Source organism: Protopterus annectens, chromosome 14.part0 (genome assembly GCF_019279795.1).
Source record: "Protopterus annectens isolate FY-2018-M chromosome 14.part0, PAN1.0, whole genome shotgun sequence".
Classification (NCBI taxonomy): domain Eukaryota; kingdom Metazoa; phylum Chordata; order Ceratodontiformes; family Protopteridae; genus Protopterus; species Protopterus annectens.
This window is the reverse complement of record NC_056748.1, coordinates 917,054,912-917,081,617: the sequence shown is the minus strand read 5'-3', so window position 1 is coordinate 917,081,617 and position 26,706 is coordinate 917,054,912. Positions and strand designations below refer to the sequence as shown.

Genomic DNA, 26,706 nt, shown 5'->3' with positions numbered 1-26,706 from the left:
TGATGGCCAGGGAAAGGTGCAACTCTGCCAGCCACAGACGGATGTGCATCATGCAACCAATGCAGCCATCAACTTACCAGTCTGTCCATGACCAATATCATCACTAAATTCTCCATCTCCTGTTGGGTTACATACCCTGAGCTATTATGACCTACAGGTGAGAATTCCTGATAGGTAGCCTACATTTCCCCACACAGTGGTGACAGACTACTGGAGGCCACCAGGGAACCTTCCAGGTCACCTCCTGCCAGATGACTTTTATCACTCTGCAGAAACAAAGGCTTGTAGACAGCTGGAGACCTAGTAGGTGATGACAAGGCAGGTTAGCAACAAGGATACCATTGCAGCACCACATCCGCAGCTGTGGCTGACAATGCATACAACAGCAACATAAACTGATAGAAACAAAATAAAATCTACAAATAAACCTTGAAAAAATAATAGCAATAAGCAAAGATACACAACAGCAGAGAAAAGTGGGAATAATGTGCACTGCTGTTTGACATAAAAGAACCTGAAGGAGTAAAATGTTGTGAGATATATAATACAAATATAAACAGTACAGCTGTCAGAGCAGAGGGTACTATTGCAGGCAGTATGCCACAAGGTGCAGGATGACACGGTTCCTATGCAGTGTCCCTCTGATCATATATGTCACAAGAACAATGTATGCAGTGCAATGAGTGACTGCAGGGGCCACAGAAGTTGGACTGAGATACATTAAGTGGCACATCTTGTGTCCAAGGAAAGTACAAGGAAATGGCAGGTATAGCCCACCAGTTAGTATATTGACCATGCCACAGAGACAAAGAAAGAGATGATACCAATACATAGGAAGTGTTCAGGTCAGCCATGTGAATTAAAGATATTTAAATTGTCCTGGTTTTAAAATAAGTTTTAAATGGCCAGAATTCTCTTCTGTTTGTTGCAAGGATCTAATAGTTACTGTCTCATCTTGAGCTGGATTTCTTATAAATCACTGACCAGGTCTGAGGAAGTTTTGCTCATTGGAGTAAGACGAAAGCACTTACTTTACTGTTTTTGGCATTATTAAACCTGTTTTGTGGAATTCATTGCAGTCAGCGTCCATTATTTTATTTTACTTTGAAGTGTTCATTTTTTTATTAGTTTGTTTTGTGGTACCTTATGTAATGGTTTTTATAAAATTCTCGGAAGTGGCTTATGGTCAGACTCTATCCATACATGATGTTGATATATGTGGTTATAATTTTTTCACAGTCATATACAATGACCAACAGGTCTTCTACTTGATCATATCACATCTGTGTTCCTGTAAGTGGTCTAAACATATATGCCATGGCAAGTCTGTCCTGTAGTAATATTGCCCCAGGTTGGACTTGCAAACATAGTAATCTTTCAAGGTAGGAGTTTCTCTGATCATTTTCTTCAGAATTCCAAAACTACTTCCTGCTTTAAATTCCTAACATCATTTGGTACTTTTTTCAAGCCGCGGTGGTACAGCAGTAGCATTGTTGCCTCACAGCAAGAGGTTCTCCTGTTCGATTCACAGCTGGAGTGCCTTCTGTGTGGAGTCTGCATGCCCTCCCCGCAGTCAAATGGCCTCCAAAAGATATGCGTGAATGGGTGTGCCTTCGCTGAAGGTTGGGCGTCGGGCTGGCAAGTTGGCACCATAAAAAAATCTACTGCCAATCATTAGCGGACCGGAGTTCCCAACCAGGAAAAGCCGAAAAGACAAACATTTGGTACTTTTTTCAAACAATTTATGCAACGGCTTTAACACTTTTGGACAAATTAGATATGAATGTTACAAGATACTGAACCATTCCAAAGAAACTTTACAATGCCTCCTTGCTTTGGTATGTTCAATTTGTGCCTCATCCTTGACTCTGTCAGGACTGTGCTTTATTCCATGCTCCATGTACTTTATAGAGTTTTTTTTTCCAATATTATTTACTCCTTGGATTGTGACATTTTTATCCTGTACTTCTTATACATTGTAAATTGTTTATAACTGGAGCTTTTCTCCTCGAGTCTCCACTGAAAACAGGCCACAAGCCCAGCTGGACCAACCCCCAGCTGGACCAACCCGGTTAACAAATGTCAATTAATAAATAAATAAATGAACAGAGTTCACACCTATTTGGCACATCTTGTTTTTAGCTTCAAATTATTACTCTGCAGTCACTCCAGAAACAATCTAATGTTATGTTCCAGTTCTGTTTCACCCAGTACCAGCATGGCATCTGTAATATTCAATACCCCATCCAGAGCTACCACAATATTTGCACCTACCTTTGGTAGCCTTTTTCAGCTAACATGATTCCATGCAACACCTGTTGGAACATATGTCAGCCAGGAGGGGGTGATAAACAGACACAGCTTCAAGCCTTTATCATCCATTTTCACCTGCCAAATCTTGTGATTGACATCGACCACTGATAAGTACTTGGCTCAAAGCGTCATCACTGCAACCTCTTCAACAGTTTTAAGAGGACAGTGTTCTTTCTTTATTGCCTTATTCAGGTCTAGGAGTCAGTGTATATAAACATTTTATTCACTATTTCACCATATTGTTAACTCCATCTAACAGTTCAGTCTGTCTGGCAATGACTGCCACATCTTCTATGCTTTTGAGCCCCTGTCAATTCTTCACTTCATAACCACTGGCATACATCTAAAGTCATGCACTATGGGGCATATCAGGATTGAACTTGATGGTACATTGCTCGAGCAAACTGTTTTGGCTAAACGTAAGTCATTAAATTTTTTCAGCACAATTTTAATGTCGTGATTCTTTCACCACTTTATCCCTTTTTCATCTTTCCTTATCTCAGCTTGCATCCCCTTACTGACTGCCTCTCCTTCATCCTACCTCCCCCCTTCTCTTTGCATCATTCACAGTTTTCTCCTTTCTATTCCTCTTCCCTCTGCATGCCTCTCTCTCCATTTCTCTGTCTTCTCCCAATGGTATCCTTTCCTGCATCTATTCTTACTTGCCTCTTCTAATTTCTTCATACCTCTCTATATAATGATATGCTGCTATCCCTGTAGCATAAACTATATCAGTCATTATGGCTATATCTTATCCAAAAGCTCTGCTAAGCATAATTCCATTTTTCCATCCACATTTTGATTTTGTAAACTGTATCTTGTACTAAATGTTACATATTTGTGCATCTATAAAAATATATATGTTTTATTGCCTATCTTTGTATCTGTAAATATGTTTCTTCATTTTTTATGTGATCCTATTCACCCGGGAGGGGGGTTGTGCTTGCAAATGGTCGATTGAGATCAGTCCAGTACTTTGGTAAACAAATATAAAAAAAAAAATAATAATAAATAAATTCTGCTAATTTTCTTCTGAAGCACAGTCATATAATTCACATCCCCTGAGCGTTTGCACATTATTCTCTTTATCATGCTGCGTATACTTAGCATCAGTAGTAAACATTTCACTGGTATCTCAACCATGCACTTTCATTTGGATACTATGAAAAAAAGACGGCCCAATCTTAAGCAATTAACTAATTACTAAGCACATGCACACTCCCCCATTGAGTAAAGTGTTCTAAAAAATGTTTTAATGTATGTGTTTTTTATAATATGTGTATTTATAACATTGACATGGTGACTATGTGATATGTAACTCCTTTTTAGTAGTGTCTGGAGAGATGCCTTTAAGCTGACTAATTAGTTAATTGCTTCAGATTGGCAGTTTTTTAAAGTGCTTTGATACTGCTTTCTTTGTATTTGAGTCTGAAGAAGTGACTGGAAAGTCAAGAAAGTGCTTACTCTTTTTTGTTTTATTAAAACTGTTTTACACCAAGCCATGGTTGGTCCTCTTTGGTTTTTGGAAAAAAAATGTTATAGATTGTTTTTGTATATGCACTCTAGCTTCATCTATACCTCAGGAATTAATCTATTGCCAGAGTACAACAACAAACTAAACAGAGCTTTCTTCCATGGATCTTTCTCTTACAAGGCATTAAAAAAAACTCTCACTGAAAATATTACATTCCTTTCCAGTGTCCAATTTAAATTTAATATCCATGTTATTAATCAATCATTTTTCTGACCAGTACTTTATTTCCTTGCAATACCTACACATTTCACCTGCCTTGAGAAGACTTCTTTCTTTATGTATAGCTATACTATCAGCTTCTTGAAAAACTTTGTCTCATAAAGATAGTTTTCTTGAGAAATTTACACATTTTTAGCAAATTGATCAACATTTCTACAGCTTCTGCAGATAACCTTGTAAACTAGACAAGCTTTACCTTTACAACTATATCCATACCACACACTCAGACTGACTGCACTTTAATTGCCATATTATCTTTTTTTTTTCAGTTTTACCTCTGTCATAGCATTCTTGATGACTGCCCATGTTCCATGTCTTATACCTTTATAGTCACATTTGGCCTGCTTTACATTTTCTGTACATACTCTTTCTTTTCTAAATGCATTTGTATGCCTATTTATAGTATTTATTTTGCATGCATTGATCTTTCCAATCAACTCTTACATCTTTATATCAGTTAATTGACGTGATTTGTTTATGTCTGTTGCTTTTCCAGTATCAAGTCCTTTTCCATCAGTAACTTGCTCATCATATGATCACTCTGAATGACACACACATGCACACACGCACACACACACACACACACACACACACACACACACACACACACTAGTATATCTCATTTTTTTTCAAAATTCCTGTACTTCTCTTTGCACCTAAGTTTATTTGCATAAACATCAAAAAGTTCATGCCATCCTTGATTTCTTGTAAAACAAAATGTTTCAGCTAGGGATTTTTTTTTGGTTCACTCTCCTCTTTAAATTTCGGTTTCACTAGAACTAAATCATTTTTTCTCATTCTCTGGTAGCTCATACTTAGTTTTCATATTAATAACTTCCTCTTCTGTTGTATGTGGAAAAAGCCACTCGTACATTTACTTAACAAAAATTGAAAACTTTGATTCTATCTTTTAACTTCCAGTTTGGCAGGAGGAATCAGAGAGGTTGCTGCTGTCATATTTGCAGTAATTCAATTGTCTTTGTATTTATAGTAAAGTATAAAAAAGAACAAAATATACAGACAGCAGAGGCATTTTCTTAACATTATTTTTTTTTTTACTTCCAATGCCATGGGATGTCAATAAAAATGAAATAGACTGCAAATTAGAAAACCAAGAATGAGGCTGAAACAGAGCTAATCACAGTGACGTTTTATACAGCTGTCATCTTGATGTCATGCTTATATTTAAGCAGCGTGCCTTTTAACAGCACTGGTTTTCTTAAAATGATAGCCTATATGGATTTAAATTATACAGGGGTTTTTGCAAGATCATACAAAAGGGATCTGACAGCTTCAGAATACGTGGCATCATTACTGTATAAAGGACAGCTGGGTCCTTACTATATTCTCCTTCAGGTAACCCATATAATCTAATGCTATTTCTTTGAAATGATTTTCTGAATCATCAGGTCTGTCTAGGAGAAACTGATTTTGTTTTCCATAAAATATATCTGTAATCCATTCCCCTAGAGCCTTGTCTCAACTCCAGTTGCAGTAGCATCAATCCCTTGCAATCTTTCTTGATGCTATTTTATGATGCACCTTGTGTCTTCATGCTGGAATTAAATGGTTAACTAAAGTCGATGACTTTAGTTTGAAATGTTTTGCATCTTACTATACATTAAAACTCCTTAGTCAGCTCGAACAGAAGAAGGTGTCCAGCTGAGTGTTAATTGTTAGCCTCAGCTGAAGTGGATGTCACAATAACTGAAAGTTTTGTCAGATCTGAGGAAAATAGAGAAATGTTCTGTAAAGTCACCAGTGATCCTTTTGGGCATTTGGTAACCAAAGCATGTAGGTCTGCAAGCCAAAATTTATTTAAAAAAGATTGTTTCATTTATATTTATTGAAATGATGAGGAGCTTTGCAGAGGTACTTGAAGCAGTTGTCTGACATCTTGGAACTCCAGTAATCCACAACTCTTTTATACTATACATGCCATTACATCAGTCTTTCTTGGAGTCAGAAGCAGAAGCAGTTCGCACGAGTGCCGGTTGGCCTCTACCTGTGTTTTCGTCTACCGAATTGAAGTTGAAGTCTTCTAAAGCTAAGTACCCTGTTGGGGATCCTTTTTTCTTGCACTAACCAATGTCAGAAAAAGTTAATAATTGTCTCGCCTGTGGAAAGCAAATACCACACCGAGACTTTCACTCTTACTGCGTCACTTGTTTAAGCCCAGACCATGATGTCCCTCGTTGTCACTTCTGTGCTTTGTTTAACACCATAACTATCCATTGTTGGGCCCTTATTGTAGCCAGATATTTTCACTTACAATCCTTGAATTCCGATATCGGTAAGCCATCCAACAGCAGATCTTCAGAAAAAATGTAAAGATAAAGACAGGGACAGACCGCACAGGTCCAAACCTACCAACGATGCTTCCGTTAAGCTAGTCGTCAGTTCTCTGGTACTCAGTAAGGCCCTTCTGTTGAGTCGCAGGCCACTATCGAGAGCCTTTCAGAGTCTGGTATGCCACAAAACTCTTCTTTGACTAAGGATCCTGTGGTCGTCTCTACCTTGGATGGGTTTGGAGCTGCTGAGCAGCTACTGGCTTCCTAGCAAGTCCTTTGCACTACCGAATCTTGACACAAACTGACGTCTTCTTTCGCAATTACCGTTCTTTCTAAAACTATCAAGTTTCTTAGGCCCAGGGTACAAACCATACCCAAGAAACTGACAACCCACTCTCAGGCACCTGCTACCTTTCCTCAGTCTCAAATGCTTAAAATGGTGGAAGACCTTATCATGCTGATCAGGGGAAGCCAAGCTACCCCCTCCAAAAGGAAATAGATCTGTCTCCTGTAATTTTGTCTGAACAAGAGTGAAATGAATCTGATGCATCTGAATATGAAGACATGCAACCCCCTCCACTTATGAGGATTCTGATGCAGAGGATTCCATTCCTTCAACCTCTCCCCTAGAGGATTTTTCCTTTGGGGAAACCCTGCATACTTTAAGGGATCATTTCCAATGAGAGAGTCAGGACTATCCTGAGTCTAAAAAGAGACTCAGGGAATTCCTAGATCTTCTATAACACCGACCTTTGGCCATCCTCCCAGTCCTGGATGTTGTGGAGGATGTCTTTCTCGAATCCAGCTTGACTCCTGACACCCTTCCTCCTGCTCCCAGAAAATCAGACAGTACTATAGAGTCCCTGACTCACACAAATATCTTTTTAAAAATCCTACAGCTGACCCTGAGATAATTTCTCAAAGGCCAAAAGGGATTAAATCAACCTCTGTTAAGAATCCCACCCCCACAGACAGGGATTCCCAAGCATTGGGACAGATGGGGTAAAAAAGTATACACCTCAGCTACTCTTGCTATCAGGGCACTAAACTGTCAGTTCCATATGCTGAAATTTTAGCAAAATACCTTGGAACTCCTTAAACAAAAAAATGTCTTCCTTTCCTGCTTGGGCAGAATCTAAAGATTTACAAGAGTTAATGCATTCTGCAAGTCAAGTAATTAAACACACTTTGCACTGTGGTTTTGATGCCCTGGAATCTTCTTTCAGGGCAGCAGTCACTGGATCTCTCATTAGAAGGCATTCATGGCTTAAGGAACAGCCCCTGCCAGACCATGTCAAATCTAAATTGTTGGATGCCCCCTTGCACAAAGATAACTTATTTGGCACTAAGGCAGAAGAGGTCTAAAAAAGACGGAAGAAAAAGCAAAATCTATGTAAACAGTTAAGGATTTCTTGCAGGTCCAGCCCCCTAGGTTCAGCAGGCATTGTCTTTCCAAACACTGGTCCTTTCCTGCTCCCAGTAAACAGGCCCAGCCTAGGCCCCGTGGAAGCAGACCCCCCCAGACAGCAGCCCCAGGGAATGCAGCAATCTAATCATTGGACTACCTCCACTTCTAAACCAGGGAGTTCTAAGCCTCTCCCTTATGGTAAGAACTCACAATGACTCACCTCCTCCATCCCCTCCCTCTGCCCACCACCACTTATTCCTAGGAGGAAAACTCTCCTTTCACTCAAGCACCTGTGCCACCATTACCAAGGACCACTGGGTTCCGAACACTGTGTATTAGGGATACAAATTTTCCTTCCACACCCTTCCAACCACAAAAGGGTAGCCAGATCTACCACTAAATCAGTGGGTAGAGGCTCAAAAGCAAATCCTTTCCCTGTTCTCTATGAGGGCAGTAGAGCACATTCCTGCAGAACAGACAGGCCAAGGTTTCTACTCCAGACTTTTTCTGGTGCCCAGAAAAGAGAGCTCCTGGCACCCCATCCTTGAGCTATGCATTCTAAACACCTTCCTGGTGATCCCAGAATTCAAAATGCTCACCCTTCCAATAGCTGCTACCCATGCTGTCCAAGGATGATTGGCTAGCCACCCTGGCTCTAAAAGAGACTTACCTCCACATTCCTATCAGGGAATTATGCAGGAATATCTCCGCTTCAGGGCAGGATCTCAACACTTTCAGTTCTCTGCATTCCCTTTGGCTTTTCTACTGCTCCCAGAGTTTTCACAAAATTTCTGGCTCCGGCCATTGCCTTTTGCAGACAAATAAATATTCAGATTTACCCATACCTAGATGACTGCCTTATTCAGGCAGACAGCCAGGAAAAGCTGCTCAAGCACCTTGCCTTTGTAAAGACCCTGCTAACCTCCCTAGGGTACATGATCAATGAAATGAAATCCAAATAGGTGCTGACCCAAAGGATAATCTTCCTGGGAGCACGTCTGGACACAGCATCCCAGATGGCATACCTTACTCCAGAGAAACAAATTTTCCTGACAGCCTACTTCTCTCAACTAGCCACCAGGCCTCAGCTATCTGCAAGGAAGATCCTGCAAGCTCTGGGGTTCATGGCATCTTGCATACTACTCATTCCATATCCCAGACTGCATATGAGGAAACATCAATGGTACCTAAAGAGCCTTTGGTGTCAACACTCTCAAGACCTGGAAACTCTTCTCCCAATAATTCCTTGCCTCAGAAAAGATCTTCTTTGGTGGGAAACAGCATGCTCCCACAACAAGGGAATGCCTTTCTCCCCACCCCCGCTACCCAGACCCTCATCACAGACACATCAGACTATGCTTGGGGTGCACACCTGGCCAGCAGGTGCATACAGGGCCAATGGAGCCCACAGCAAATCCCTCTGAACATCAATCAAAAAGACATGATGACTGTGAAGCACCCTTTGATATCTTTCCTGCCCCTTTTCTCTCCAGGGGCTCTCCTGATCAAAACAGACAACACCACTGTGATGTGGTACATCAACAGGCAGGGAGGGACTCACTCCTACCCTCTATGCAGGCTGGCCATGACCCTTTGGCACACAGCCTCTGCCATGCAACTACACCTGTTAGCACAATTCCTACCAGGCTCTCTCAACTCTCTGGCAGAGCAATTAAGCAGAAATCTTCTGGACCCACACAAGTGGCAACTCAACAGAAGTACCTTCACCCTAATAAGTCAGATGGGAACCCCGAAGGTCAACCTGTTTGCTTCCCACACCAACCATCAACTCAGTAAATTCTGCACCAGGGAGCATCACTGCATGGCTTGGAAAGTGGATGCCCTGTCCTTCCCCTGGGTCAATCTATCAGTCTATGCCTTTCCTCCCCTACCTCTCATGCCCAGGTTACTACTCAAAATAAGGGAGGAAAAACTAAGGACCATTCTTATAGCTCCAGACTGGCCCCAGCAGTACTGGTACCCCTTGCTGCGCAGCCTGTCCATGCTACCTCCATGGCATCTTCCTCAGATCCCAAACCTCCTGACCCAGAGGGAAGGGGAATTCATGCATCCCCAATTGCAGATACTCAATTTGGCAGCTTGGCTTTTTCCCTAACCCCGAACCAATCTGCCAACCTCAGTAAACAGGTTCTGGATGTTATCCGTGAGGCCAGATGTCCTAGCACCAGAAATTCTTATGCTGATAAATGGAAAAGGTTTTGTACCTGGATCCAGGCTAAGGGAGCCAATATGGCACAGCCCTCCCTCCCTCTCATCCTAGATTACTTAGCTGACCTACTACACAGTGGCATCTCATTCTCCTCTATAAAAATTCATGCCTCTGCTATTTCTGCTCCTTTTCCCACTGAGCAGGCCCTTTTCTCACACCTTTTCATCAAACAGCTCCTAAAAGGGGCTAGCAACTTGAGGCCATCCAGAAGGGCACCAACACCAGCTTGGGACTTTAACTTTGTATTGGAAAAGCTAACCCTTCCCCCTTTTGAGCCAGCTGCTTCTGCAGAGCTAAATTTCTCTCCTGGAAGACAGCATTCCTTCTGGCCATCACTTCAGCCAGAAGAGTGTCTGAGCTGCAAGCACTCATGGCTGTGGAACCCTTCATCATCTTCCATGCAGACAGGGTATCCCTCAGAACTAACCCATCCTTCATGCCCAAGGGGGTGTCCAGTGTGGCTCTCAACCAATCCATTAATTTGCCCACCTTTTTTCCTAATCTCCAGAACAAGGGGAGATGGATTCTTCACTCTCTAGATGTGCACAGACAGCTCAGATTCTATCTAGACAGGACTAAATCCTTCAGAAGGTCTGATCAATTGCTGGTTAGCTTTGCTACAGGGGCAGAAGGCAAAGCCATCTCCAAACAAACCATTTACAAATGGATAGCACACTGCATCCATTTCTGCTACAAACAGCATGGAAAGCCTCCCCCCAAGGGGGTCAGGACACACTCCACCAGAGCAGCCTCAACCTCTGCAGCTTTCCTCAGAGGAGTCCCCATCAGGGACATCCTGGAGGCTGCCATCTGGACATCTGTTCACACTTTTGCCAAGCATTACCACCTGCCTCTCTTCTCCAAATCCAGGGCAGGGTTTGTCTCTGCAGACTTGCAGGGGATCCTAACCAGCTCCTAGTTTCCTTGACTGCCTCCACCCTTTTCCTCAGCTTTGGGAATCAAACCAAGTGTGATGACTGCAACAGTGAAACACGAAGAACATAGTACAGTTGTGTACACTTGACATAAATGTAGATGTTTGAGTGTATTCACTGTTGCAGTCCTGGATTCCCTCCCTCCATCCCCCTTTCTTCTCTTTTTCCTTTTATTACCATTCTAACTTGTTGTTCTCCTTTCCTTACAAGGGGCATATTGGTATTTATTTTCCACTGGTGGGGTTCTTCCACCAGAATCTGGTCTCTTACTTGGGGGCTGCTGACAGGTTAGGGCAAGAAAAACTGATGTAATGGCATTGACTGCCTTACTTTATACTACTGATGACCTGACGTCAGTCTTCAAGCGACAGTAACTAACGCAGAAATACTAAGTCTCTGGTATTTGGGCCAGCCGAGGGCTACCCTGCCAGGGATAACCCAAATATGATGACTGCAACAGTGAATACACTCGAACATCTACATTTATGGAAAGTGTTCACAACTGTACTTTCACACTTCACTGTTTCCCTAATCACATAATCTGATCAAAGTACCTTAGTTGTACTGGTGTCTGACACACCAATGTCATACTTCCAGTAACATTTCCAATAAAACAATCAATCACTGAGTAGTCAAATTTAGTTATTTTATTTTGATAACAGTGATTCACACATGAGTAACAATAAAGTAAAATTGCACACATTGAGTAAGTGGTCATGCTCATGCCTAGGTGGGCTTTTTCCTTTGCTCTTTCTTATCTGTTGACCTATTCTTGAAATGATATAATAGATATGTTCACAATAATATTACATTAACAGTCTGTGCAACTATAATGCTGTGACAGAATGAAAAAGTAGGGCTAGGAAAGCAATTACCAGAATGGAGAATCACTTTATCTGATAGTGAGCTTAACTGTAAAATAATTTTAACAAGGAGTTATATACAAAGTATAGAATTTGTGTTGCAGTATTAATCTAAGCTGCTTATAAATCATTTCCTAAATCCAAAATATGATAAAAAAACAACTGAAATCATGTTGCATATTAAACTACATACCTAAAGTCATATTATATTTTTTAGGAACAGAAAAGATATGATGAATATGAAGTATCTGACCAGGACAGTAAGTATTAATCTATTTTATAAGTAAGTTTTATTGTTTTCAATAAACATTCAATCTATCATTTAACCCACTTATTTAATGCACTTTATAATGTAGACATAGTTATTATTTCAGAATAGGAGAATAAGCTAATAAAAAATCTAAAGCACTTGTTAAGGCATAATATCATTTTACTTTTCTATTCAATGAATAAGACTATGCACTGCAACTTGACATTAAATGTAATCTTAAATATGTAGTAATTACTCTCTCTACTAATTTGTATTAATACTTACAAATAAAATGTCCAGACAAGGGCTGCCAGGTCTCGCCTCTTAAGACATGCCTCAGGGTGATGCCCTCTGCAAAGTGACTGGTGGCCACTCTACACATGTAGCCTCATATCAAATGAAAGCATATACATGGAAGAAGTTTTGAGAGGCCTGAAATTGATTTTATTTAATCATTCAGCACTTAGCTACTAAAAGGTGAGGCCTTGCTTAACCTGCATTAGATAAAACTGAAGAATTGTTAACCATTACTGGGGGTAGTGCTGAGTGGTAGAAGGAATATTTTGAGGAACTGTTTATTTATTATTTATTTATTTAAGTTTGATGACCAGGGAAGTCCACTGGGCCAAGAAGAGCCCATTTTCAGTGGAGGCCCAGAGAGAAAAGCTTCATAACAATTGCAAGTTACATTTCACATATTACAAAAGGACATAGTTTATACAGCTAATTAAACATTTACAGATAATCTCCATGATATTTGCAATTGGCTTGTCACAATGTTACAAAAATGAAAATACATAATTCAATACAGAAATTTCAACATTTACATAAAGTGAATATTTTTGTTATAAACTCAATTGTAGGTTTAACATTTCAAAATATATAACTACTAGCCATTAGTAAGTTAGGAAAACATTATGCATGGAGAGGGTAATAGCATATTTGAGACTGGAAAGTTTAGTACAATAAATATTAGAGAGAAAATTAGTTTTTAGTAGGGGAGGGATTGTTTTGGGTGGGATGAAGTAATAGTAGAGGTAGTTGGATGAGTCAGTGCAAGGTGGAATAAGGGGATGGGGGAGGAGGGGTTTAAGTTGGAGCATGGCAAGAGCATTCCCATTTGGAAGAAAGATGAGAGAGTAACTGAGATTTGAAATTTGTATGGTTAGGTAGGCTGCATAGGTGTGTGGGGAGAGAGTTCCACTGTTTAGCTAAAGAGTAGGACAGCAGTAGATGGCCAGGAGGTCATGCAGGTTTGTGGACCTTAAGGAGATTTTGTTTTTTGGATCTGAGTGAGTGGCTGGGAATGTAAGGTTTTGAGGAAGTAGCGAGAGCTGGGCAGTTGGCAGGTTTAAAGATGAGCTTGTGGGCAATGGTGAGTTGTCGGTAACTGAGGTAGTTGGGTAGTTCAAGCCAGTTGAGGATGAGGAGGGAGTGGCAGTGGTGGGATGAGTTTTTGAATTGGTTGAAAATTTGGAGATATTGTGGTAGCAGGATTCAAGTTTGGACCAAAGGCCAAGATGGAGATTGGTGAAAAGAGGAGCACCATAAATAAGGGAGGGGAGTAGGAAGGTGGATGCAAGAGTTTGACTGGTAGAGGGGCTTAGGAAGTGGTTGTGCCTGTAGAGGAGACCTAACTTTTGATGGATTTTCTTGATTGTGGAGTGGATGTGGGAGTCAAATTTTAGTTCTTCATCAATAATGATGCAAAGAAGCTTGGTGTTGGGAACAGTTTCAAGGAGGGTGTTGTTTTGGCTCTGTATGGTGAATGTGGATTTGTCACTAGAGTTTTTGGTAGGGGGAAAAAACATTAGTTTGGTTTTATTTGCATTTAGTGCCAGATGGTTAGACTGCATCCAGGTTTCTGTTTTGAAGAAGGCTAGTTGAGTTTTTGCTAGGAGCTCGGAGGGGGAGAAGGCTGAGCAGATTATTGTTGAGTCATCTGCATATTGGATGATAGATGAGTCTGGGATGGATTGCTGAAAGTTGTTAATGAATAGGTTGAAGAGAAGAGGGCCAAGAACAGAACCTTATTTAACACCTCTGGGTGTGGAAAGGAAGGGGGAAGTTGAAGTTTTCCATTGGACAGCTTGTTGGAGGTTGGACAAGTAGCTGGAAAACCAGGCGATGGTGGTGGGAGACAGGTGTAGGGTGGAGAGTTGGGATATAAGTAGGGTGTATGAGATGGTGTCAAAGGCCTTTGACAGATATAGGAATAGTGTGGATACGAACTTGCCTGAGTCACGTTTGAGGTTTATGGTTTCAAGAAAGGAAAGAAGGGCAGTTGTGGTGCTGTGGCCCCATGCGAAAGCCAGGTTGGGTAGGGTAGAGGAGATTGTTTAGTGTTAGGTGTGCCATGAGTTGTGCTTGTATTGTTTTCTCTAGTATTTCAGAAAGAGGTAAAAGGATGGCAATAGGCCTGAAGTTGGTGGTATCAGTATTTTTGCCACCTTTGTGGAGGGGGATGATGTAAACATGGCGCCAGATAGAAGGGATGTATGATTCTTGTATGGATCTATTTATAAGACTAGAGATGGGATAGGGAATGCTGTCTGTAGATTGTTTGAGGAAGGTGGATGGAAGGTTGTCGGGTGCATTGTGACAGAGTTTGAGTTTGAGGAGAAGTCTTTTTATAGTGCTTGTGGGGATGGGCTTGAGGCAGAAGGATGTGGAGGAAGGTTGATGATTGGGGTGGTAGTTGGGGCAGGAGGTGGTGGTAGTGGAGGAGGGGGGGTGGGAAGGAGGCTGATAGTTTAGCTGTGCAGTCTATGAAGAATGAGTTGTTTCCCAGGGAAAAAAAATTGCTGGGCCATTTTCAGGACTTTGCCATTTTCTCCACTGTGGTGCAATCTTGGAGTCGGTATATTTAAGTAGGGGGGTGTGGAGGGCACAGCCCCCCACATAGGGGGTGTGGGGGGTGAAGCCCCCCACTTTATTTAGCATTTTGAAGGGGGGTTTTTTTGTTTTGTGGAACAGCAATTTATTTTCCCTGGGGAAAAATCGCTGTTCTGTGTCTTCGAGATTTCAAGCTTTCGCTTTTAAAGGGTCAATAAATCAGCATTCACTATTTTAAGCATTTGCTGATTTAATATAGACTCTAGTTATCAACCATGGGATTGGTAAGGCCAATTTATAATCAAATGGGATAGGTTACTTCAAATACAATAAGGGAAACTGACTAGACTTAAAATGGCCAGCAAAGGCAGCTAGGGTAAAACTTAACTATGAGCCTATAACAGCATGTAATACATGCATCTGGTGCAAACTGTAACATAGGCACCAAGACTTGGTGATATATGTTAACCTGATTCAGACACGTGTGCAAGATGCATCAAAATGCACATGGCAGTAAGAAACAAGTGAACTCTGCACCAGAAAACTGGACTTTTCAATAACAGGTGAAAAGTAAAGTTCATTGCCAGTGTATGTGTGTGTGTGTGTGTGTGTGTACATATATATATATATATATATATATATATATATATATATATAGACAGAGAGAGAGATGTATATAGACAGAACAGATGTGTGTGTGTGTGTGTGTGTGTGTGTGTGTGTGTGTGTGTGTGTGTGTGTGTATACATACATATATATATATATATATATATATATATATATATATACACATTTCTTTTTTATTGACATTTGTTAACAGGGTTAGTCCAACTGGGCTTGAGGCCCATTTTCAGTGGAGACCTGAGGAGAAAAGCTTGAAAAAGAATAGTTACATGAAAATCAGTATTGCAGTTAAAATATTTAAGTGCATACATCAATGAGAGATAGTACAAGGATTAAAAATAACAAATCTGTTAATACAGCATGAGTAAAAACAAAATAGAAAGCTTACATGAGTTGACAAAAAGCACAATATTTATACAAAGCAGTCATGTATTTACATTAGAGAATTTTGTATCTTAATTGCTAAGAAGCAGTTGTTTATGTTGGATCTTGGCAGGGACAATACTTGGAGTTGAGCATATGGTGTTTTAGTATATTTTTAAAGCGTAATGGGTGGGTGATGGTATGTATGTTTAACAAAAGTTTGTTCCAAGCGAGGGCAACAGAATATTTATATAGTAGTTTACCAAGTGTTTTCTTAGGTTGGTAGATGTCAAGTAGTTGCTGGTTAGAGGTATGGAGGGTCCAAGGTGGAGTATAGTTCCAGATAAAGGATGAAAGAGATGGACAGGATGAAGGTTTGTAAAGCATGTTGTGCAGCATTTGAAATTGAGATAGCTGGAGTTGGGGGAGCTCAAGCCATTGGAGAGAGTTTAGAGCAATGCAGTGATGAGCATTGTAAGGAGAGTATGTGATAAATTTAGCAATTTTGTGGTAAGTTTGTTGGAGTTTGTTTAGGGTTGTAGTTTGGATGTTGGTGAGTACTGCGGCGGCATATAGGAGGGAGGGAAGGAGGAATGCTTGTGCCGGTGCCGGTGCGAATCTAGCATTGTGGGTTAAAATTTTTTTATTATGATACAGTAGCCACAATTTCTGGTGTGTTTTTTTATACATTGGAGTTGGGTTGATGCCACCACAGCAGACTAGGTTTTTTTGTGAGACGCGAGAGAGAGAAGTAATAGGTATGTGAGGTTTGGGTAGCCTTGGTTTAGATTTTTGGGTAGATGCATGGATCTGAAGTAAATATAGTTTATGAAGACATGTGGTGGAGAAATTAGAGTTGGGGAAATCATAAATGAGGAAGTTTTAGCAAAGGCATTATTTATGTGGAAGGTAGGGGAGTGTATGAGAGGACTGGAAAGGTGGGAGTGGTAAGAGGTTAGAGCAGAGAGTGTTAATAGGAGTACAGATGTAATGAGGAGATGTTTCATGGTTAGAGTGTGTGCAGAGTGATTGTAGATAGGGTAGAGTACTTAAGGTTAAGGAATTGATGTAGGGTAGGAGTGGCAGTCAATAGGGAGGGAGTGGTTTATAGGCAGGAAGTTGTTGGTGAGTGGATGTTGAGACAGGAAGGGGAGGGAGTGGTTTCTATAAAGGAAATTGTAATATGGGTGGCTGGGAATGGGGGCAGGGTAAGGGGGCGAATGGAGCAGGCCTACACCCAGAGAGAAAAGAACTCAAGAAAACAATCAGAGAAACAGGTAATTCTACTACCGCCCCATTAGCCTGACGAGCCTGGTCTGCAAGGCTATGGAGTGTATCATCATGGAACTTATAAACAATGACATTGGTAATCTCCAAACTCTGGACCCTACCCAGTTCGGGTTTGTAAAAGGCAAATCATGTCTCCTAAACCTGAAAGACTTCTTTGAAGCGGTCACCAAAGCTGTAGATGAGTGTAAGGTGGTACACACAGCATAACTAGATCTCGCCAAGGCTTTTTATACCATCCCCCACTCTGGAATTATACACAAACTCACTAAACTAGGTATAAATCCCTATGTCACAAGATGGGTTGCCAACTGGCTCACTGACCGAACCCACACTGTGAAAGTAGCAGACTCTAAATCCAACTTCAGACCAGCGACAAGTGGCGTACCACAGGGTTCAGTCCTAGGTCCTCTCCTGTTTGGTATCTATTTCTCTGAAGTAAAGGCTAACACAGAAGGTCTTTGGCTAACAAAGTTCACAGATGACTGCAAACTAGGAGCCATAATCAAATCTCCTAACGATGTGGACATCCTACAAAAGGGCCTCACTGAGACAGATGCCTGGTGTCAAAGCCATGGCCTCAAGCTCAATGCCAAAAAGTGCATTGTCATCCCTTTTGGTAAAAACTCTGTACCCATGAACTACCACATAGGCGGCAGTCTACTTAACATCGAAAGTGTGATAAGAGACCTTGGGACACAGGTGGACAGTAGTCGCTCCTTTGATAATCACATCGCCACAGAAGTCAGGAAATCCTTCTACATGGCACACCTCATCATAAAAGGTTTCTCATCCAGGAAAAAAGAGGTCATTGTTCCCCTCTACACATCACTCATTAGACCCATTATAGAGTACAATGCCCCTTTTGGTGTGTACCTCACAAGACATCTACAACAACTGGAAAGGCCACAGAAATACCTTACAAAGAGGATTACTGGCCTCAAACAGATGCCCTACGCAGACCATCTCAAAAAACTCCAGCTTTACTCTGTCGCATAGCGCCTACTCAGAGGCAATCTCTGCATAACATACAAAGTTATGTCAAACCCAGAGCTGTTGGACATGCTCCACGTAAAGAAATCCCAATCCCTCCAAGCTACATGCTCTAGGGACCTAAAACTTGTCACCACAATAAACAGAACATGCTGGAGGGATAGATTCCTGTCTCAGAGACTTCCCATGCACTGGAACAAACTACCTATATATGTCAAACAGAGCTCCTCATTAGCATTCTTCAAGAAAAATCTTGATGATTGGATGGGAGATAGGAAATTCACCCCGAGGATCACTTCTGTGGCTCTGCTTGACAGGGGCACAGGAAAATAATTTTCTTGGGTGGCAAAAGCCAGGGTACCATTTGGCTAGGCTTATATAGGCCCTAGGGCCAATAGCTTAGTACCTACCTATGAACCTCTGTGTATAGAGTGTGAGGGCTTGCCCCTATTTAAAAAAAATGAGCTAACTTATCAAAGCATAGGTTGATTAAAACAACTCAACAACATGAGTCACATCCTTATAGGCTGGGGTATCTTAGAAAAGATGAAGCAACAGTATATAAGATAAACCAAAGGAAAGACGGTGACAATTTGAAATGTTGAGACTCACTAGACTGAGTTCTGAAACACAGAGACTGAATGGCCAAAGGAATGGACTGACATATATGAAGTTTGAGATACCATTTCTTGGAATATTCCCTTTTTCTCCGAGGTATGCTGGTGATCTCGGAGTTGGTATATATAAGTTTTGGGGGGGTGCAGGGGGGTCATCCCCCTGCAAAAGCAAATTTTAAGGAAAAGAGCGATTTTCGAGATTCACTCTTCTCCAGCTTTTCCATCTTTTTTTTCATCTTTTCAGCACTCAACACAGCATTTCAATAGGGAGCCATGAAAGACAAAAGAAAGAATAACTGCACTGTTTAGGCAGAACTGCTGCATTAGTCTGCATGGGAACACAGTGCCCTCATGCACTGAATGCTTCCCAGATGGGTAAAAATGAATGGGAAGATGTAACAGTTTCATGTACTGAAGAAAAAGGTGCTTAAGACTGGAAACACTGGCATCTGCATGTCATGTCTGCATGTATCTAATGAGTATGGATTCAATATACTTCACAACTAAACCACAGTGAGAGTAAATCTAAACCTATTAATATATATATATATATATATATATATATATATATATATATATATATATATATATATATATATATATATATATATATATATATATATATATATGGGTTCCTATCACATCATCGAACTGTGTAATCACCGACACTCACCTCTTCGACACCAATCCATCGACGTCCATATCATCGACAATTCCGGTAAGTGATCTTCCCCCTCACAGGACCCATGGTAGCGCTTCTTCCTGTGTTACACCGATCAGGGTTTACGTGATTCCGTACAATTTACCTTGAAAGTGCTACCATGGGTCCTGTGAGGGGGAAGATCGCTTACCGGGATTGTCGATGATATGGACGTCGATGGATTGGTGTCGAAGAGGTGAGTGTCGGTGATTACACAGTTCGATGATGTGATAGGAACCCATATATATATGTACACACACACACACACACACACACACACACACACACACACACACACACACACACACACACACACTCACACTCACACTCACACACACACACACACACACACACACACACACACACACACACACACACACACACACACACACACACACACTCACACATGCACTCTTCAGACAACTACCTTCACAGAGGCTTGTGATCTCCTGATAATGAGAAAGTCATTTGTTAAACTTGTTAAAAGGTAAGTGAAAAGGTCTATCGTGGTTCTTTGGGGTCATAACTAGGGCCACAAGGGCAAGACTAAATACAAAGAATATGCACAATGTATAGTAACTAATCAACTAGCATGTTTTGGGAGGGAATGGAGTAGCCAGAAAAAAGACTTCTACACATGGGAAGAACATACAGTTCTTCACAGATAAGCCCCAGGGGTCAAGATTGAACCCTTCACTCTGGAGCTATGAAGCAGAGATATTAATTACACAGCCACCATGATGGCCCAAATTACTTAAAGTGCCATGTTCAAGACTCCTTAACTGCTAATATTGCCGATTATATGAGTGGTTTTAGGAATTTCATTTTACTTTTCTAAATTGCTGTTTTTGAGGTTTTCTCTCAGAAGATATATTTGAATAACAGTAACTGTGGCAAGTTAATATTGGCTTTGCTGATACAGTGAGATATTACTACCACTTGTAGTAAGACTTATGCAGTTTTTATAGATATTTAGTGGTTATAGTACAATTTTCTAGCTGCTCTTGTGGTAGCTAAATGTCAGGCACTGCTTACTCTAAATATAGTAATGTTTAGCTCAAGGACAACACTGAATCCTTAAAGTATATAAACTGAAGTGATCTGTTCTATGCTACATATCTTAACCTGCTAGATATAGTCCTCACCTTATAATTTTCATTTTCTCATAGCTGATCTGTACAATGTGATTATGTTAGAAGTAATTTTTCATAACTCTAATTTCATTTATTTAAAGTAGTGTAACAAAGGGTGATACTGCCAGCACAGCTATCTGGAATTTTGTAAATAATTGTATGTCATTTGTGGATATCAATATGATTTATATAAGATGCTTGTATTACAACTGTATTAGAACTGTATGCCATGTGTATATCAAACTGGTTCATACAGACATGTGTGTTGAAAAGGTATTTTATAAAGTGTTTGTGTTTGAAATGCATCTGCAGGGTCCCCTGCTGGAAGAGAACAAAAATGTACATGCACTATTGTAACAGTCTAAATGAATATATTTTAACAATAGAAACTGGAATACAGGAGGTTAACTTCAGTCCAGCAAATTTTAGAAAAATAGATGAAATGAAATTACTTTATAGGCTACGCAATAAAAGATGGTATCTTTCAGTTTTTCAAGGCAGCTAGAGACACAGAGTCTGTGCTGAGAAGCTTTCTGTATTGTCTTCAGAGTGAACTAATTACTACCTCTGAAAGCATGAAGGAACGCAATTGTTTTATGACTTCCACTAAATGCCAAAGATCTGAGGCCTATGTTTTACAGGTAGATGCTAAATACTGCTAGCATATTCTAATGCATTGATGCACTTTGATAGTTGTCACCCCCCATAAAAAAGTGTTATAAAAGGTCAAATGGTGAGGCTTTCTAGAATTGTAAGTGATGATGAAAGGTTCAAAGAAGAGTTAGAAATCCTGATATATATTCAAAGACAGCGGCTACCCAATGGGTCTGTTAATGAAAGTTAAGGGTGAAGTAGTGAAAGCTAGACAAATGAAATTTGCACCCATTTTAAATGCTGAGTTACCTACAAATGTAATTGGTGATATACAAGAAGAGATTAAAAAAGGATCTTTAGTATTAAAATACAATATTTTTTCTGCATCAGTTATAGTTAATAGTGTAAATACACATTGGAATGCTTTATTTCCTGATGGAGTTAAAGCTAAATTGGGACTAAGACCCATGATAACTTATACTAGGGGGAGTAATTTAAGTTGGTTTGAATCTGGACCAGCAATAAAAAAAGATAGGTTAAGATCTAAGATGAGTAAAGGTGGTGCTTGCAGATATTGCAGGTATATAAGTTATGGTCCCTATGTGGCTATAGCAGGATATGAAAGAACGATACAATGTCAGGGTCGGGTGAATTGCAATACCAATTCAGTGGTATATGTGGCTTCTTGTATGTCTTGTCCTGCATTCTATGTAGGCAAAACAAGAAGATTGAAGAACCGTATAGCTGAACATTTGAGGGACATCAAAAATAAAAAAGTAATAATGCCTTATATATGCATTCTATGGGTTTTAATAATTTTAAGAGTTTTTTTATTTTTTGTGATTAACAGGGTTGGTACCAATGCAAGAGGAGGTAATTTTAAAAATTTATTAGAAGTTAAAGAATTAGCGTGGCAGCTCAGGTTAAATGCCAAACAATTTCCAAGCAACAATGAAGCTAGCTCAATTGTAAGTGTTTTAAAACAAAGGTCCCAAGTTATTATTAATAGGTAGGCTTAATAAAGCCACTGGATATTTAGTATTCATTTTTAACATTTATTTTTATTTTATACATATTATGTTTAGCATAATAGAATTGTTAGTATAATGAGTTGTATGTATAATTAACGTATACATAGAAGGAATCAATTAAAATGGAGCGATGGGTCATGTGACCAGATTTTTATATTTAAACTGCCTGTGTATCATTGTTTTTTACTCTGATGAAACCCTAGACAATGAGGGGTGAAAGCAGTAGTCTGTATAATAAAGATCCTCTTTTATGTTTGAAGTTAATACCTGTGGCTGTGGTATTTTTTATTTTTGAAATTTATGTTTGTTTTTTCTATTGCAAAGTTCGCTTAATGTGTGGTTCCTACTTTCTGTTTATGTCACACACATCTCTATGCAATTTATTTACATTTAATGTAGCAAGTGTTTTTAGTGCTAATTATACTGAAAGTATATTTCTTGGATGCACTATACAGCTCTACAGCTCTCATATTAGATGCTTTCTGCCTTAGAAAAATCAGCATACTCATTCTAGCTTATTAAACATTTCCTCAAGTAAAAATTGAAAACTAAACATAAATCCATTTTTCATAAATATTCAGTGCTGTATTTATAATTATGTTTTTGTTTTCTCTGATTAAGATGTTAGCAGTGCAAGTTCTGAAGAATCCATTTCCGCCACAAAACCAGTTGCACCCAAACCACATCCACGGCCACGAGTTCAGCCAGGGTAAGTTTTTTTGGGTTTTTTTCATCTATTTTATTTACAGGAAAAAATGTTTCAGTTGAAGAATATTAATCTCACACACACACACACACACACACACACACACACACACACACACACACACACACACACACACACACACATGCACACACACAAACAAACTTGCACTTCAGAAAGATGCATGCTAACAAAAGTCCTATTATTGAAGGAACTTTGTGATTTTTTTGAGTGGAATATGTACCTGTTTTGAGCCTTTGCTCCCCATTTATTTTGGGTTTTATCTAGTTAACTTCATCTAAGAGGTGAGATGTACTTAAATCTTCTCAATGCTGCTGTTGCTCGATCGCTCTCTTCACTCTGTCTCACTTGCACACACTTCACGTTCCTGCACACAAGACACTTATTCATGCAGACAGAAACAAACATACAAACAGAAACATACACACACAGTAACATAAATGCACACACTTTATTCTGCTATACTTAGTTTTTACACTCATTAAACAGCAAAAGCACTGCCTAGTGAGTGTAAAATAATGGCTCGATCAATCTCGGTTTCACTCACATGCATGCATACACTCACACACAGTGACATAAACACACAAGTACCTTTGTTTTTTAGTTTTCCTTTTTTTTATAAATATATTTTACACTCACTAAACAGCAGCAGCACTGCTTAATGAGTGTAAAATAATTGCGGCCATTAGTGGAATCTTTTTCAGTTCGAGCTCTGCAGCAGCTTGATATGCTGCCGTGAAGCAACAGACTTGTTTTTCAGTGGGCATTGCTTGTACATTAATAATTAATAATTAATGTTGATTCTCCAGTCAGGATGATCATGTACAGTTTGTCCATTCTCTAAGCAGATTTATCATCAGCCAAGAGCAACAGGCTACACAGAAAGAGTAAAATATGAACAAGAAATCAACAATGTTCAGTAAAGAAGAAAACGAGTCAATCAAAGCAAAGGGAATGCAATTTCATAAACTAAAAACAGAAGGAGTGTAGACAGTAGTAAGATGGTACCAAAAAAGAATACCAAAAGTGGTAGAAAAAGTTAAAACTGGAGAGGGAATTAGCAGATGGAATAAAATGGAGATAGTAGAAGTTCTTTAAGCACATAACAGAATGAACATGAAAACAGAGTTTCAGAGATAACAAAATAAAAATATGAAATACGGAGAGGATACTGTCAGTGCAGAAGTAATTGTTTTACTTCAGACTTCACAAATGGAGAAGGAGAAGAGTACCAGAGTAGGAAGGGATTTCCTGAATAAACTCAAAGATGAAAAAGTCAGTGAAAATACAATTAAGTATGGAAGATTTGTGAACCCAACTGCAGTCTGGATAAACTAGTCAACATCAAATCAATATGTTCAAATGTTAATTAACTATGTGAATCAAAACAGTTTGGAACTAGTAGTGTGAAATCTGAATAGAGATGTTAATATCTTAGATATCATACTGACAAAATCAGAAATGTTCTGCTCTCTAATCGCAGTTATTCCCATTATAATTAATGTAGATCATAATACCCTAATAGTAAAATCAAACTCCTTCTTAAATGATCCTTGCTAGACTAATAAGGTATACAACAGAAAAAAATGGAAATGCTGTGTAGCTTTCAAAAATTACTCCTATCACAAAAAAAACACATCTGGATTAAATGATGTATATTGATTACTGACTTTTCTTATAAAATCTTTCAGATCGAATTATGAATTCAACTTCATTTCAAAGGTTAAAAGCAATAGTAAGGCGTTCTTTAATTACATCAGAAAACTGAAAGGGAAATTGTTAGTGTAAAATGCTATCTGCAAATACTGACATGATGACCCTGGCACGGGATATGGCAAATATGACTGCAGAAATGTTTTGTGCAAGCTTCACAGTAAGCAAAGAAACACATCATAGCTTTTTAGAAGCATAGTAGAGTATGTTATGTTCTTAATATTTTTCACTGCTTTATTAGCCTTAGCTATATGGGTTATATCCTGACAAGGTTATAACAGCTGGCCAGCTTCAAAAGCTTCAGGCCACCTTCTACATGTCCAAACTGTCAAGCAGTTTGAGCTGAGCTGACTAAAACACAAGTTTGAGTGTGAAGCCCTCCAGAGCATTACTGCCACCAAAGATTACACTCCTCTGAGGGTTTTGAGGATTGCTTTCCTTAGCTGGGCATATAAGTTCCCTTTGGGGAAAAAATGCATTTTCTTATTTTTTTACTGATGTTTTATTACTTTCCTCTTCAGGAAAGTTATTTTGAAACTAGGAGTGTTGTGTTTTAATGGATTGTCTTGAGGCTGTGACATACTTTTAAATGGAGCATTCATTGTTTCTCTCAGTTTAAAATTAGTGTTAGCTAACTGATAAACATTTTTTTTATTTGGAGAAATTCTGTTTATTTTAAGATTGTGGGGCTGCCATAGTGTTTGAAAGTGCTTTTTACTGTGTTTTTTTCTGTCAAAAAAGTAACTTTTGTGGACTGGTAGCTTTGCTGGCATTGCTGCTTGGTTTTACCCAGAATAAAGCATTATTTTCAGCTTAACAATGATACAGATTGTCACTCCCACAGTCTGTCCTTCTTCGGTCACAAAAAGAAAAAGTTAAGCAAACAGCTTTGACACCACAGCAGGCTAGCAATTTGAATCAGCCACAGGCAGGTGACTCTGCTGTGGCCATTTATTGTACCTCACTTATCTTTTACCCCAGATCCCTCTGATGTAGGACCTATAGCCACTATGGACTTGGGGTTAGCCATGTCCGCTGCGGCTGTTGGGGTCCCCTCAGTGGGCAAGGGAGAATCACTCTTGTTAGTCCTGGGAGAGGGAACAGAGAAGCTTTGCCTGCTGTGTCAGAATGCTGTCTCCATCCCTGGGGAAGCTGTGGCTGCCATTAGTAACACAGCTGACCCCATTTTTTTCCTGTCAAAAAGAAGCAGAAAACCAAGCATGCATCTACTCCTCCTCAATTTTCTGTGGATAGGAGTAGTTTACTGGGACAGATTCAGAGTTTGATTCAGACTATTGATCCTTCTTGTAAAATATTTTTGGTAAAAGAAGAAGGCATGCCACCATTCCTGAAGAGATATTCAAGATTCTGACTCTGGACAGGAAGATGCATGGATGACAGGTTCATGGTTTTGTCCTCAAATTTCTGATTCAGGCTCTTAGGAGAGCTTTCTTTCTGATTATCCCTGTGGGGGCTTCTCTGTCTCTTAAACTATTGCTGGAATGTCCGAATGTTTTCAGTAGGAGAACGCTGAGGTTTCTCAGCCCTCAAGAAAGGCTATGAGTTGTTACAGAAGGATTTTTTCAGAACATACACCTATTTCTCCTGTCCTGTCTGCTTTAGAGGACATGTGTCTTACTGCCTGCAATTTTCCAGATAGACAGCCAGCTGTCCCCTAAAAAGGCAGTTAGAATGTATAAAGTTTCTTAGTCTTTTAAAATTGTATGTACCATTACCAAACCGGACCCAGCAGCTCTAGCCTTAGTCGACTCCTTTGCAGTTAAGTACTTAGTTAATTCTAATCCTACACTTTCTAATATGCATGGAAAAATTAATGATAGGTATGGGGAAAATTTGAATATCAGAATCTTAAATTGTCAGGCTCATATGTTAAAGTTTTATTCTGACATATTGTGAAAGTATGAGAATATTCTATCTACAGTTTCTTCTTGTGAAAAAAAAAATCTGCATTAAATATCTGACTTTCTTCTGTTGCACAGGTCACTACTATTGTTTGTAGTGTGTGTTTGACTCTGTTTATACTTCTTC

General features: G+C 39.6%; 1 protein-coding gene across 8 annotated transcripts in view; it reads left to right on the top strand.

Annotated features, from left to right (window-relative positions):
- BLNK (B cell linker) overlaps positions 1-26,706 on the top strand; it is a 964,832-nt gene that overhangs the window by 805,985 nt on the left and 132,141 nt on the right. For all 8 annotated transcript variants that reach the window (XM_044056709.1, XM_044056708.1, XM_044056707.1 and 5 more), the window contains 2 exons: positions 12,011-12,053; positions 22,842-22,929. In XM_044056709.1, coding sequence (XP_043912644.1) covers positions 12,011-12,053; positions 22,842-22,929 — 131 coding nt within the window. The remainder of the gene's footprint in view (positions 1-12,010; positions 12,054-22,841; positions 22,930-26,706) is intronic.